The 16,665-nt window shown below is 42.1% G+C and overlaps 2 protein-coding genes across 2 annotated transcripts; both read left to right on the top strand.

Moving 5' to 3' along the window:
* The first annotated feature begins 13,008 nt into the window (after positions 1–13,008).
* On the top strand, positions 13,009–13,818 carry LOC124153234. The gene has a single exon (XM_046526333.1). It carries the CDS (start codon positions 13,009–13,011, stop codon positions 13,816–13,818), a length of 810 nt encoding a protein of 269 aa, XP_046382289.1.
* A 2,190-nt stretch (positions 13,819–16,008) lies between these two features.
* Positions 16,009–16,665, top strand: LOC124153233 (protein NYNRIN-like). The gene has a single exon (XM_046526332.1). It carries the CDS (start codon positions 16,009–16,011, stop codon positions 16,663–16,665), a length of 657 nt encoding a protein of 218 aa, XP_046382288.1.

Here is a 16,665-nt window from a genome sequence, read left to right as displayed (position 1 = left end):
CGAAGGTACAGATATTGTCATAAGAGATTCTATAACTGGAATTAGAAAGTCGATGAGAGCAATTTTACAAAAATTTTCTTTGAATAAAAATTACGTTTCAGCAACAGTGATTTTCAGCAACGTTTCAGCAACAGGTGGATTCCCAATTTTTAGTACCATTTGATGGATTTCCTTTCAATGGGAAAGTCAGACATCATTTGATCCCAATGATCGAGGCCACAATTGTAATTGCTGTATTCAACCACCGCATGTGGCTTTCTCGGCGTGCACCCTCGTTTTTTCGTAGATTCGTTCATTTTTTGCACTGAATTCAGCGATGATCATCCGCACTTCCCTCTTATCCGTCCACCTTAGGATACCGATTTTATACTCATGAAAGGCCTCCACCACCTCACCTTTCTTTAATTCGCAGCAGAGCACCACAAGAGGAATAACTTTCTTGCCTCTCCTCAGTGTCCCCGTCAAGTTAGGTTTCCCATTTGGATGGAGTCTAGAACTGGCTACACTGTTATAAAAGTTATCAATTTAAAAGGATTAGCCTCAGTCTAAATGATCCTCCATCATTTCTTTACCATCTTCTCGGAATGCCCTTTTCCAGACACTTCTGAGTTGGAGGACCTGCAGTGCCAAACCCTTTGCTTCCGTCAACATATACAACTTTATTGCGTACCTGTAGCGCTTTCCCCTCACATATTCACTATATCTCAGCCTAGCTCTCCAAGGAACCATATACTCTTCCAAACTTAGGTCACGTGAGCGGGTAACTACTTTTTCCATTGATTCCTTGATTGCGTCTATATGGCGCTAATTTTGAATAATCAGTGGGCCAGAGGAGTGTTAGAGTCAGAGAACGTAGATAGGTTCTTGTTGATTTGAAGGGCTTGGAGAATCGACATGAATTGATCTCAAGCGACCTCTCTCTCCTGAAGCAATTCAAGTCGTATAAAGATCAAGATTTTCAATTATTGGAGTTACGGGAGATTTGGATAATTCTAGCACGAAAAATAAGGCCAAAAAGTGGGGAAATTCTTCTATGGTTAAATATTTCCTCTAGTAAATTTCCTTCAGGACACATATAGCCCATTTTATATCCTCGGATGTATATATCCTCGGGCTGGATCAGTTTCTCCGAGTTCGGCGGCACGTAACTGGGTTAGTGGAAATTGTTATCTTAGGCTTTTTTTTTGTTGGGGAGGATGCCAAATAGAATGCTTGTAAGTATTTTGGATATTATGGAAAAAATCAAGTAATGAGTCTCTAATTCAAATGCTAGTGAACATAAGGATGGGGAAGTCTACCTATTGTGCAAGAAATGCAAATAGTAAAAATAAATTGTAATGTGGAACCAGGACTTTACTGAAGTTATTGTAAAATTTATGCAAATATACTTATTATTTCATGCATAGCAGCAAATAAACATAGGGATAACAACAAATTTTGCCATTATGAAATCATAGCAAATAAAATTCACTCGGAAACTTTAAAAGCATAAGAACGGAAGCATTTATTGTTATCGTAAGGATAAAAATACACATACCTGGAGTATGTCCGAAATTAGGCAACCAGCTAAGCAATTTACCACGATAGCGTTAATTGAAGTTAAAAATAAATATAACAACAAGGGAAAAATATTTGTATTCCTTCTTATAAAAACCAATTAAATAAACACAATCTAATCATTGCGTTAAAAGTCATAAAGAAAGACAAAATACCTTGTAATAAAGTAATTACCTATCCTCGTCAAATGCAAAAGTATCTTTTTATAATTTTGCTTTGAATATTTGTAAAAGTTTTTTTTTTAGGTATAATACCAATTGTGAGAATATATAACTGTTTTCTGCATTATAAAATGAAAGTAATAAAAAATACATTGTAAAAAGCCACTCCCAAAGACGTCATTGCAGAGAAAAACCAGGTAAAATAGAAAAACACAGAAAAAATCGAAAAAAAAAATTTTCCGGAGCTTTCCGCACGGCAAACAGGCGAAGAGTGGTGACTGACCCTCTCCCATACCCTAACAGCGGTGGCTGGCGCTCAGGGCGGAATATAACGCAAAAGGGAATCATGACGTAGCGTCTACGTCATCAGTCACTGGGTAGTGGCTGCCATGACGTAGACGCTACGTCATCAGCACGGAACGTGTTAAACGAGGTCCAAAAATTGTGCGTATCAAGTGTATGTGTTTGACTAGCACCAATGGTAACAAGAGGGTAGTAAAAGGAGATTTACAATTCATTGAAGACAGCAACCTGATCACTTCGAAGAAGTTGCAAAAAAATTAGGATATGTACTTCAAATGGCCCATCAGGGTTGCAGCAGGGCCCTACAAAGGTTGGGACTCGGGCTAAGAGCCAGTTTCACTAACAGCAAAAAAATATTTAACTCTGATAATTTTTGACAAACCGAAATATTATAAATATTACGTTTCACGGTTGGCATAAACTCATTGTCGGAGAATTATCTTGTATCTATACTTCCATTGATGTTTATCCTTAAACTGATGAAATTCCTTCACTAAAAGAGATATATGAGATAACCACTATGCATAGGTATCATGACATGCTTCAACACTTGAAAGTTTTGAGTGAAAGGGACGAAGAATATGCGCATAATTATTTAAGGCAACATACAAGGTGGATGAAAAGGCAAGCAGATTATTAAAGCACACACAAGGTCAATTCTGTCACTCCCTTCAGGATGAGGAAGGGATCTGCAATGGCCAATCTCAAGCTCATCAAGTGAGACTTGGAATTTTATACAGACAGGGAAGTCAAAGTCAGGCTACCATCAGTATTTTAAGTTTTGCTATCGAAACATTGCATTAATGGCTGAGTATTACGGTAATATTCTCTTTGTCATGGCTGCCACATCTGCCTACCCTGACCTTATGAAATGTTTATGCCGGGGGCAATAACTAAATTGGTTACGAAGAAGGCGTTGAGTATATTCCCTGCATAAAAGTGGCACAAGCCTACTTTCGAGTGCCAGCTAGACCACCTAGATGACATGCAAGGAGAGGAGACGACTCCCTACCATCAAACTGCTTGGTCCAACGGTGGAGGTGTCTCTGCTTTCCACCGACGATCCCTCGATGCACACACACAAACACTAAGACACTTTCAACTGCACTAAAAATGACCATGCACTATACATTTCACTTTAACTCAATACTTGAACGCAACAACCGTTGAATGAAGCTGATGACATCAGGAATATTTCTGATGTGGGAGCATCAAGAACAGCTGAACACACGTATCAGCTGTTGAAGTTCTTGATTTGATGAATGGGAGGGTATGTTGTGTGTTCTTATTTGGAAGGTAGTATTATGCAATTTAATTTTGAAATATAGTAACTTGAAGAGCTTTAGTGAGCACCCAAGGCATAAGAAACTAAGTTGACCCTTTGCTGGGGCTAATCTAAAATAACGTTTAAGATGATAAGTTAAGTTTCCACCTAATTATGTCGAAAAGTATTTTTTAGTGTAAGGATCACAGAGCTCAATGAGTGGGAGCTATGGACCTAAGTCCAGGAATAGCCAGCTATCTCTCAGTTAACCCATTAATGCCCAGACGTATCTTAAGATACGTCATACTTTAAAAATTCCTAAATATGCTTTAGTTTGTTTTTTATGCAATTTCTTTTCGTAATATGACAGAAGAAAGTCTTCAAATTCTATACAAGTGATTTAGATGATTTAACTCTATATTTGCAATTTTTATGCTTAATTTTACATGGCTGGTCATGAACTACTCGGAAAGCGCTACGGTATGGTCATGTGAAAATTTATTTTTTGTATAAAGCATTGAGTTATATGAATCCAGTTTTTACCTGTTTTATTTTAAATGTATAAGGAATATTATCATTTTAAAGAAATTCATTTTTCTTTCAAGCTCATGGCAAAACTAATCAGTAAAGTTTTGACGTATCTAAAGATACGTCTGGGCACTTGTGGTACTAAAAATTCAAGTTTTGACTTATATGAATTTTTCATTATATTTACTGATTAAATAAGTAAATAATTATTTTATAATCCTAATTGTGTGATAGCTCAGAGACAATTTTATATTTCTGCCATTTCATGAAGTATAATATTGAACAATTAAGTAAATACAGAAAAAACAGGTTTTTTCTCAGAATGGTGGTGTGTGGTATCCTCATTTGAATTGTGATAAATTACCTTCATTGGAAGCATAAAATGAACCAGTATTGAATTTCTGGAGGCACAAATTCTCGCGATATCAAGTTGCCTATCCTGGCACAGTAGCGGAATCAGAAAAAATTCAAGGGGGGCGCAAAAGATATCTTGAGCTACCTTTACTTGTATCGTAACGAAAAAAATCAAGTCACATTCAAAGTTTAGGAAAGTTTTATTTAAAATAATTATACCCATATATACAAGGCAATGCTATCTTATGATGTGAAGGAGTTACAATTGTAGTTCTGCGATATTAGGCAATGCGGGCGGCCCCGTAAGAGGGGGGCGCGTGACCCTTGGCCGTCCATGTGTATTCGCCACTATCCTGGATTCACTTGTATTCTGTATCGCCGACGGTGGAATGCATTGATTACTTTGTTTCTCGTTAAACTTTCCGCAGGCAATGAAATCCAGATTGCAAGCCGGAAATCAGTGTAGGAAATAAGTAACTTTAGTGAACATTGGTAAAGAAATTATGTATCACGCTATGTCACCCAAAACTTTGTACTTTGTATTCAAGTCCGAGTTTTCGAAGGATATGCCTGACATAAGGAGGAATCGGCGCTTTAAAAATTTCTCAAACGTCTCTTATGTAAGTGATTTTTTTGTTACTTTTGTTGCACACCCCTTGCTATGTAAGTCAAGAAAACAGCATAGGGGCTCCCATTCACCGCTGAGAAGAGAAGAAGTACCTTAGTGATGGAGCAGAGGTGAAACATATCTGAAATAGCTCTACCATCAACGCTGTCAGCACTAAAATTCAAGATAAGTTTTCTGAACAATTGTTAAAATTTTAGTACATTCGTTCGTACAAATCTAAGAGATTTATAAAGTGTTTGGAATATCGCTACTCTCAGGTTATCACCGTCTACCTAGTCGATGGCTTTATCGGAGGTCATCTCCAGACTGCACCATCGAAATAGTTTCTCAGTCAATGCGAAGGAACAGTTTTGAATAAATTTTAAGGTTTCTGCATCTGGCAGATAATTATTATAATGGGAAGAATGATGGCAAGGATAAGCTATATAAAGTTCAACTTTTGTTTGAGATTTTGAACAAGACTTTCAAAATTGTAAGTGCTGGAGGATACTGTTCGGTGGATGAATCAATCAACCCCTACTATGGTAGATATGGCTGCAAGCAATGTATTAGAGGGAAATCAGTAAGATTTGGGTTAAAATTATGATGTATTTCTGAATCACGTCAACGTTTATCATGCTGGTGCCAATCTTGAGAGAACTGATCTTGGTCAAGGAGGAGATGTAGTTTTAGGACTCGTGGATGAGTGTAAATTACCACCAGGTATAAACATATTTGTTGGCAACTTATTCATATCAGAAAAGCTGCTTAGAAAGTTGACTGGAAGGAGCTTGTGTGGCACTGGAACACTTCGTGACAGTAGAATCAATTATGTGTATATCCTTCCAGAAAAAGCTGCATTTCAAAAATCAAAAGGGGGAATGCTGAAGTTAAATCGAAAAGTTTCTAACGATGAATAATACATAGGTAGTTACCATGATTACTGATAGCATGCATAATAAAATGAAAACTCCTGTTTGTTTTTCTGTTTCCGAAAAGAAAAAAATTATATTCCAATGCCACTGGCGATCGCAGAATACAATTATCACATGGGTGGAGTGGACCTGTGCGATCAATTCTTGGCAAGTTACCGTACAACAGTCAGGAATAAAAATTGGTTCACTTATTTTAGATGAGACTTGATGTATCAGTTGTACAGGGATGGCTACGGTATAGAAAACTGGGTTACAGGGTCACACCGCTGTAAAATTTCAAAGTGCAAATGTAAATTGTTCACGTTATAATACTATAATAATACTCAACATTATATTATTTGATGCGTAAAAATTAAAATTCATGTACAAAAATCACTGATGAAGGCATCAGTTATGAATTATATAGCAAAAACGTGCATCAACACAATTAAATGATAATGTACATTTTTTTGACCCCTTAAGTGCCCAGACGTATCTTAAGATACGTATAGGATTAAGTACTATGCAAATGTTAGAGATTTTTTAAAACATTTTTTCCCACATCAGGTGTGATGTCTAATCATAATTTAATCAAAAAAAGTAAATTATTTTGAAAAAATTCTTCTGGGCATTAATGGGTTAATGTCACAATGAATCACAATATGTACATAAAAAAATTATTTCCAAAAATGATCAAGATGAAAAGCCTCAGCCAAGTAGTCTCATTATGAAAATGTAAGGATTGAGACTTAACCAGAAGATATTCAAGTGCTGTAGGTCTAAATGCCAACCACTATTCTATACAGATGAAGAAGTGAGACATGAAGACAGATGAAGAAGTGATAGTTGAAAATGACATAGAGGTGATCAAACATGTATAAGGGGAATAAAAAAATATTTTTAGTGGTTGAAATGCTCTTGTTGGAGAAATTATTGTTTGACAGAAGGCTAAAATCAAAGAAAAGCTGGAAAATATGGATTAGAAAATTGAAATGAAAAAGGAGAAGGACTCCAAATATCCTGCTCAGAATACAATGCAGTGTTTGCCAACACATGGTTTAAGAGTTACATCCAAAGAAGATACTCATGTGAAATGCATTTATATGAAGGAGATTTCAAGCATGTAAATTATCATTTAGTGAATCAGAAGTTTAGGAATCAGGAGAAAGACTACAAAAGCTACTCTGGGGCAGATGTTGACTGTAATCATAACATAGTGATAATAAAATGCCATTCAATTGAAAAAATCAAAGAAAACAATGTACAGCATATGGCAAGAAGAGAAACTGAAGGAGTCACAACAAACGCATGTCTTTCAAGAGGCAGGGGAGAACAAAAAGGAAAATATCTTAATGAGAAATCAACGGAAAAGGGCCAGAAAAATATCTTTAATTTTAAATGGAACAGGGGTGCCGACTTAGAAAAAATATTGGGGGGGGCCCAAACCAAGGATCTTGCCCCGGGAAATTTTATAAGTATTGGGTTTTAAGTTTTTTAAGCATTTTAGAAGAGTCATATGATCAACATTAGGACCTTGATAACTTAAATCTCGATATCTGGACACTCCGGGGAAAATCGACAAGCCTGACACATTTTTTCTCACAACCATAACGAATTTTTGAGGGGGCTCGGGCCCCCTCAGGCCCCATGGAGTCAGCGCCACTGAAATGGAAGCTATGAGAGGAATTCTGAGGAGAAGAAATCTTGCAAAGAAAAAGTCATAAATAAGAAAATGTAATCTTAAAATTAGAACATACTGAAGAAAGAGGAAAGAATAAGAATGTGAGAACTGATGAAGGGTAGGCTTCATATAACAAAATTCTAACAAGACTTCTCTGTGAGCAAGGAGCACTAGAGAAGAGTGAATATAGAACCAATGATTTGATGTACAACCTGGCTGAGGTCGTTGCCTTGGGGCCCCAAAGTCCCTCTCGATGGAGCCAGGGTGAGCGGTGCCTAGTGCCAGCAAGGCACCGTGAGAGAGAGAGACAGAACAGTAAAGAGAGAGGACTTCCTCCTGCTCAAGACTGGCAGTGTAATGAGGGACTGATCACTGAATTGCTTGACATCTAATAAACCTGGTCCTATTTACTTTCGTTTACTTCATTGAAGTGAGGTTTAGCACTATACTATCTAACCCCTTCTAAGACTAAGTGAAGATGTTGAAAAAATTCCTGAACAAGCTACACAAGGAAGGCAATCTAAACTCGAAAGTAGTAACAAAAGGAAAGTGAAGAAGATGACCTGGGAGCCAGAATCCTAAGATCTCATTTTAGCAAAGCTGCAGAAACCTGTGGAGGAATAGATGATATTCCTACAGTGCTAATCAAAAATACATGTAAGAAGACTTTTATCCTGCTCTAACAATCCATTTGTGAAATGTGCTCAACAGGAAATAGACCTAAGAACATTATTTGCATTAATATGTACGTGTTAAGAACATTATTCCCATCTCAAAAGTTAAAGAGCATATAAGGTAAGATTCTAGGGTAGTCTGTCCGACGACATATGCATCTAAGATATTGACAAGAATTAACATTTAGAGAATAGAACCAAGAGCTGAAGAGTTCATGGATGAGGAATGAATCAGATGCAGTAAAAGCAAGGGCAAAGAGAAGTAATAAGTAATATTGACCCTTAGGCAGCTACATAGAAGAAAATAACCCACTATTCATAGTATTTATGGACTTGGAGAAGGCCTTTGACAGGGTGAGTTGGAATTTAATTCTCAGAATTATGAAAGAAATTGGAGGGAAGAAAGACCAAAGACTTGTCCTCAGTCAATATAAAAAAGAAGTAGCTGTAATATATGTATGTATTAGAAATAAAATTCTGGTCATAACTACAAAGAATCAAGAATAAGGAAAGGAAATAGACAAGATAGAGCATGGTAACCAGTAGTTTTTTATGTTCACATCAAGGAAGCCATCAATGAAAACAAAGAGAAGGCTTTAGGTGCCAATATCCATGGAGAAGAAATTGGTATGCTGCAATTTTCTGATGACAAAGCAGTAATAGCCAAGGCAGAGAATGATTTTAAGAAGACTTTGACAATTATGAAAAGGACAATGGTCAAATATCACCTGCAAATCAGCAAAATGAAGACTAAAAATTAGTTTGCAGCAAAAGAAAGGAGGCTATGGCAAAAATTAAGCTTGGAGAGCTGGCAATTAATATGAAGAAAGAGCCAAAGTATTGTATAGCATGCAGTATGCAGCAGTGAAGAGGAGACAAGGACCAACTTTTATTTAACTAGAAAAATAGAAGCTTAAAAGAGTTTTTCTACCTAGGGATCCGTGACACGCAGTACAAGAAACCAGTGGTGTAGTAGAGCAGGTGAAGACAGGGCTGGCCTTGGGGCGTGGCGACCGCCCCGGGCCCCGCGCTTTGGGGGGCCCCGCTGTGAAAAAAAAAAAATATATATACTATAGATTTGAAAACGCAATTTCAACTATTACTGTATTGTTAAGTCCGTGCTAGACAAAAAATAATATTATGAAAAAGTAATAATAATGCAGTAATTTTTATTGTGCAATTGCGTTTGTCAGTACAGTACTGTGTCATGTGAGTGATGACAACGAGTGAGAGAACTTGACATGAGTGAGTAATTACGAAGTCTGAATTTGGGAGGGGAACACATACTTAGCCAGAGAGTGGTAGGGATTCAAAATGCTCGAGTTTGTAGATGGGGTATAGAGTTTAATATTTTAAGTGAAGGGCCACGCACTGAAGGTTCGCCCCTAGCCCCGCACCTGCTAGGGCCGGCCCTGGGTGAAGAAGTTTAAGTAAGATTTAAGATGCTGTACGTAAAATCTTCAGCACAAAAGAAATATACTGAAAGCTAACAATAAAAGCATTGAAGTACAGAAACAATCCATCAAATGCTACGCTTGTATGTTTCTTAATGGCAGTATGGTATGGATATTAGAGGAGCAGAGAATCTGATAGTGTAAGCATTTCAAATGTAGTGTGCAATAGCACAATGATAAAGATAAAATGTTAAAACAAGTGAGTCGTGAGGAAGTCATTAGAAGATTTGGAGAAATGAGAAAACTTCTAAAACCCCTAGACAATGGTATATATTAATTGACCACATCGTGGGACATTATGGTCGGATGAAGACAACTGTCAACTCTTATATAAAAGATCACTATTTCTTTTGTGATCACTGCCACGAGCAACAGCATATGCATGAAAGTGAGAAGGGGAACGAGAAAATATACTGCCGAATCAACCTGTACTCCTCAGGGGCACAGCTAGGAGGCTGAGGGGGTTTAGGTGTAACTAATATCGGGGTGTGTGTGGGGGTATGGTATACCCACCACGATAAGCCGTCGGTGCGAGATTAATAAATTGCTGAAATTTAAGATAAATGGTTCAAAATTGTGAGTTTTACGGCTTCCTGAGGGAGTTTTCATTAATACTTACACTTTTCTATTAGTAATATCAATCAAATTAAGTAAAATGGATTAAATTTAAAAGTTTCCCTGAGCTCTGGGGGGGGTTTTATCCCCCAAAACCCTCCCCTCGCTGCGCCATTGGTACTCCTCACCTTAAAAATTTAAAATTTTGCGGTTCATATATGGAGGTGTGTGTAATTGTCTGAGTGGGAATACTTATGCCTGAAAAGAAAAAATAGGAAGATTAGTACATTTGTTTTCAAAATGAATGCGTCATAAAACATTTCAAAAAATTCCTTCTTCATTTTTCATATTGTAAAAAGAAAAATGCTCAGATGGTCGTATAATTCTCCCATGGCTTGTCCAGCTTGCAAGTCAAAATTGTCACTGCGTTGGTGTGCGGGAAGGGGGCGAAATTCATTGCTGGGACCAAACTCTAGCCTCTCAACCGGAAAGCCCGAATCACACACACATTCACTCACAACAAACATACAAAACAAGATGGTTGTGGGAGCTGTAGGGACCTCCACTAAGGATTCTTGCTCCACAAAAAACACGTGAATCTTCACAGGATAGGTCTGCTAGGCAGGGGCGCAGCTAAGAATTAATGCTGGGGGGAGGTGGGGTTTGGAGCAACTAGTACTAACGAATGTGGGGGTATTGAATACCCACCAGGGTAAGCAGGAGTTCTGGGGGCCCTCCTCCAGAAAAAATTTAAGAATAATGGTTCAAAATGGCGAGTTTTATAGCTTTCTTAGGGATGTTTGATTAATCATAGCACTATTCTATGGGTAATACTGATCCAAATAAGTAAAATGGATTAAACTTAAAAATTTCTCTGAGATCTGGGGGGGGTTTTATCCCCCAGCCCCTCCCCCCCCTCACTGTGCCACTGCTGCTAGGGATAGCCAGTGATTTGCAGAAACACACACTCAATAAGCAGTCTCACACACATTCACTCACCCACAGATGGCTTCAATCTTCCGGGAGAAAAAATTGCTTCAAAGAGAGCGTCCTCGAGGATCAGCAAGGGGACAAGGAACCATACGTATACGTATTTCAGCTACAAGGTAGCCCTCTTCAGTGAGCTAAACGAAAATCAAAAGTACTTCCAACACGAGGCTGAAAGTGGAGAGGACGGGAGGATAACCTAACATAAATAGGAATGAAAATTATATGGTCATCTGAGTACATATTTTCCTTTTTACAGTTTCGAGGCCGTAATAGCTCAACATCCAGTTTTGCATTTTGAATATTGACACAGGTTTTTTTTCATAATATTCCTATACTCACTATAAATGCCATTTATCATAACATTTGTCAAATATATGTACCATTGTTTGTTTTTTTATGATGCAGGTCACCTTAATCTACTAAATACTAAATTCTTGAGCAAAGCTTCATGATACTGTATGCTGAATTCCAATCAAAATATTTACTGATTTGTAACTGTTCTTTTAAACCCCTATTATTTCTTGAATTATGATCAATTTTTTATGAGATTTCATTTGCTGCAAGTTAAACCAATCCTTTATGCCTGTGGCAAGTGAATGTTTTGTGTTAATATTCTCTCTTATCTCACTTAGAAACCTTGTTTGATCATTCATAAACTCATAAGTTACATTTCAACTGCCAACAAAGAAAAGAGCCAGATGGAACGACAATCGTGAAGGACCCAAAGGAACTAATCCTTTGATTTGGTGAGTCAAAGAAAGGGTTTTTTTGGTGGTACAGGCTAATTTTGGTGATCCATATGCATGTGACAACTTTGAATAACCAGGCAAGGGTGTGCAGTGCGTTTATGGGACCACTTAGGTGGTGCATCCCAGGTGATGACAGATTGATCAGAAATCAAATGTGCATAGACCCCTAAGAGGCCAAATGCATGTACCTCAATGTATATGCACTGCACTGTAACGTAATCTCAATTAAGGGCTGCAGTGGACCCAAAACTGTAATTTTCCTTTACTCCATCGCTTCCTCAGAACTCATACCCTTTATAGGAAGACCAGAACTTTTAGTACTACCTACAGACAGAGGCTAAAAGATTGTCCTGAGGTCCACCAGTGAGTCACACTGAGCAGAATGAAGAGAAATCGATGAGAGGAGAAAGAGACAATGAGAAATATACCCATGAACTATCGGTGGATCACACCTCAGTCTGAACACAGGAAGGGTGATTCAGCTTCAAAGCCAATTTTTAAAGGTATTTTGCACCCAGAAAGACAGGCTAAGTTGATGCATATGAAATAAAAAAACCGTAATTTCGAATAATCGAGCTCCATGAGTAGGAACACGGAATTTTCCGGACGTATGAAAATTTTAAGTCAAGAAGAACTAGCACATTTAGAATGTTTGAAACTACTTACCTTCCAACTCCGCAAACGTATTGCACCTTCAGCGAGATAGCCCAATATCGTCCCAAGGTAGCCATCCTCTTCTTTACGTTGAAAAGATTCAGTCTCTATTATCCTGAGCTCCGTCAATGAGGACTGTGGCGCCCCTGTGCGAGTCTCCAGCAAGTAATTTAAGGGCTCGCCGATAGAGGGATGAGGAGCGCCACGCCAGGGGCGCGAGACAGTACAGTTAGTTCTATGGAGAGAGAGGACTGGTGATAAGGACTTACGCGCGTGTCGGCTGAGTGTCAGTGCTTCATAACTAACAGTGTCACAGTGTATTGTAAAATATATTTTCTTTTCTTGGAGCCAATAAACTCCCTTTGCATTAATGCGTGTTCGGAATATGTTAACCTTAATCCCCGGTACATCGGGCTTACAGTGGTGACCCCGACGTGATCCCCGATAAAGTTAACGACCACGTGGGCCGTCTTATTCCCCCTAGTGACCGTGTGCGCCGTTTTATTTTTGTGTGTGTTTGTGACCTGTATTTTCGCCATTATTTTTTATTTCCCCTTGCAAAAATGGAGGGAGGTTCAGCCGCGTCCGTCGACCGAATCAGTATTCGTGTGCCCCCATTCTGGCCCGAGGATCCCGCGGTATGGTTCGCGCAAGTGGAAGGGCAGTTTCACTTTAATGGCATCACCCAGGATGCCACTAAATTTTACTACGTTATGTCACAATTGGACCATAAATATGCCGCGGAAGTGAGTGACATAATTACTTCCCCTCCCGCCCAAGACAAATACGTCCGCCTAAAAGAGGAACTTATCAGGCGCTTGACGGCATCGCAGGAGCAGCGCATCCGACAGCTCCTGGAGCATGAAGAGATGGGAGATCGAAAGCCGTCTCAACTTTTGCGCCACCTCCGCAACCTCGCAGGCGGCGTCGTTCCGGACGCTTTTCTTCGCACCCTTTGGGTCAATCGCCTTCCCGCCAACATGCACGCCATTTTGTCCGTACAGAGCGGAGCGGACCTAGACTCGCTTTCCGCCTTGGCGGATAAGGTGCACGAGGTAACCCCCCACCCCCAAGTGGCCAGCGCAACCGCCCCCGCCGATAACGACGCCCTCCTCCAGCGGGTAGAGGAACTAACCAAACAAGTCGCTGCCCTGATGACGCAGATGACAAACATGGCCACCGCCGTCACAGCGCAAATCTCCGGTCCTACGGATAACCGGTCCCGCCCGAGGTCCCGCAGCCATTCCCGGGGGAACCCTCGCCGCCGCTCCCGTCATAGGGAGTCGGACATGTGCTGGTACCACTATACCTTCGGAGAGAAGGCTCACCGCTGCGAATCCCCGTGTTCTTACACGGCGGCGGGAAACCTATAGGGCCGTCGGTGAACGCGGCCACCGACTACCGCCCGAATGTCAGCCGCCTTTTTGTCACAGACGCGAGCACTAAGCGGCAATTCCTTGTAGACACGGGTTCGGACCTCTGTGTATACCCTCGCGCTCTAGTGAGAGGCCCCCGTACGAAGTCCACTTATGAACTGGACTGTGTCATCCCGACGTATGGAGCGCTGGAATTATGTATAAACCTTGGCCTCCGGCGGGACTTCAATTGGCGCTTTGTGGTGGCGGACGTGTCCAAACCCATCATTGGTGCGGATTTTCTCCGTTTTTACGGACTGCTAGTGGACATGAGGAACCAACGCCTCATCGACGGCACCACCCACCTTAAAGCGAGCGGTAAAGCCGTGCGGGAACCGTTCCCACACGTAAAAGCGGTAAGCAGCGACAACAAATTTCACCGCATTCTCGCTTGTTTCCCGGATATTACGCGCCCAGCTGGTGCCCCTAGAGATCCCCTACATTCTACCGTGCACTACATTCGCACCACAGCCGGACCACCCACTTCTTGCCGACCGCGAAGACTCGCACCGGATCATCAGCGTGTCGCTAAGCGGGTGTTTGATGACATGTTGCGCGCTGGTACGGCGCGCCCGTCCGAGAGTTGTTGGTCATCCCCCCTCCACCTAGTCCCGAAGAAGGGGGATGAGTGGAGGCCCTGCGGTGATTATCGGGCTCTCAACGCCCGGACGATACCTGACCAATATCCAGTTCCGCATATTGCAGACTTTGCCCACAACCTCCGCGGAAACCGCGCGTTTTCCACCGTTGACCTTGTGCGCGCGTACAACCAGATCCCCATCAACCCAGATGACATCCCGAAAACAGCCATCACAAAACCTTTCGGCTTGTTCGAATTCCCGTACATGACGTTTGGACTACGAAATGCCGCTCAGACATTCCAACGCTTCATGGACGAGGTCCTCCGGGGGTTAGAGTTTTGCTTCGTGTACATCGACGACATCCTGGTTGCATCGGAATCCGCAGAGGAGCACGAAGATCACCTCCACCAGCTATGCGCCCGATTGTGTAAGTACGGGATAGTCATCAACCCATCTAAGTGCGTCTTTGGGCAGCCGGAGGTGGATTTCCTCGGTTATCGTGTGTCTGGCAGTGGTTACACGCCTTTACCGGAAAAGGTGGACGCGATAACGGGTTTTGGCTTGCCAGAAACGGTGGAGCATTTAAGAAAGTTTCTGGGCATGGTGAACTTTTACCGCCGTTTCATACCAGGCGCGGCTAAATTTCAGGCGCCTTTAAGTGAAGTGCTACGCGGGGGGGCTAAGGGGAAGGACCGCATTTCGTGGACACCGGGGTTACGGAAAGCGTTTGACGCCTGCAAAAACAGTTTAGCAAATGCAGCCCTCCTCGCACACCCGGACGTGACTCTACCATTAGCCCTTTTCACGGATGCCTCGGATTTTGCAATTGGAGCAGCCCTCCAACAGAAGACCCCTTTAGGTTGGCAACCTTTAGCATTCTTTTCCCGTAAGCTGACCAAGCCGCAACAAAATTATAGCCCTTACGACCGGGAGCTCTTGGCCATTTTCGAATCTGTGCGCCATTTCCGGCACATGGTCGAAGGCCGCGAATTCAGTGTATTCACTGACCACAAGCCCCTCATTTTTGCCTTTCGGCAGAAGAATGATAAAACATCGCCAAGACAGTGCCGTCATCTGACATACATCGCTCAGTTCACCGTAGACGTACGCCATTTAGCTGGAAAGGACAATTTAGTGGCCGACACTCTCTCGGATCGAGGAAATCACCGCCGCCGTCAATCACGATGAACTCGCTGTAGCGCAGGAGGGTGACAGCGAACTCGCCGAGCTGCTCCGCTCAAATTCCTCCTCGCTCGTCCTGCGACAAGTATTACTCCCGCACAGTGAAGTGGCCCTGTACTGTGACGTTTCTACTTCGAAAGCCCGCCCCTTTGTGCCCTCCCAGTTACGCCGACGAGTCTTCCTCTCCCTTCACGGCTTGTCCCATCCGGGTGGAAAGGCGTCCTCGCGCCTGGTCGGGTCCCGTTACGTGTGGCCCTTCATGAGGAAGGATTGCATTTCTTGGGCAAGAGAGTGCCTCCCCTGTCAGCGCGCGAAGATAACACGCCATGTGCAGTCCCCTATTGGTACATTTCCAACACCCTCCCACCGCTTCGAGCACGTCCACATGGACATTGTGGGCCCATTACCGCACTCCCGGGGCTGTAGGTTCTGCCTCACGGTCATCGACCGTTACACCCGATGGCCGGAAGCCATCCCCATAGCAAACATCACGGCGGAGACGGTGGCCCAAGCCTTCTTTCGCGAGTGGATCGCTCGTTTTGGCGTCCCACAGCGCATTACCACCGACCAGGGTCGCCAATTCGAGAGCCAGCTCTTCCAACAACTGGCAGATCTCTCCGGAGCCGTACACCTGCGGACGACGGCTTACCACCCTGCCTCAAATGGTTTTGTGGAACGCCTCCATCGGCAGCTGAAAGCCGCCATCCGCAGTCATGAGACTGAGGGTTGGGTGGATATTCTTCCGACCATCCTCCTCGGCCTCCGCTCCGCCTGGAAGGAGGACCTGCAGACCACATCAGCAGAGTTGGTATATGGAGAGCCGCTTCGCCTACCAGGAGATTTCCATTCCCCCACCGAGAGCCACACCATAGACGACCAAACCAACTATGTGGTCCAGCTGCGGCAGCATATGCAAAGCCTTCGTCCCCAACCTGCTTCGCGCCATGGAGCACGATCAACATTTGTATTTAAATCCTTGTTCTCTTCTCCCTTTGTTTTTGTTAGGTGTGATCTCACACGCGGAGGCCAATGTTTCAATTGA

Source organism: Ischnura elegans, chromosome 2 (assembly GCF_921293095.1).
Source record: "Ischnura elegans chromosome 2, ioIscEleg1.1, whole genome shotgun sequence".
NCBI lineage: Eukaryota > Metazoa > Arthropoda > Insecta > Odonata > Coenagrionidae > Ischnura > Ischnura elegans.
Note: the sequence above shows the minus strand (reverse complement) of the source record. Positions and strands in the feature narration are given on the sequence as shown.

Coding starts and splice junctions, on each gene's coding strand:
- LOC124153234 (XM_046526333.1), top strand. CDS start 13,009: ATGGAGGGAGGTTCAGCCGCGTCCGTCGACCGAATCAGTATTCGTGTG.
- LOC124153233 (XM_046526332.1), top strand. CDS start 16,009: ATGGACATTGTGGGCCCATTACCGCACTCCCGGGGCTGTAGGTTCTGC.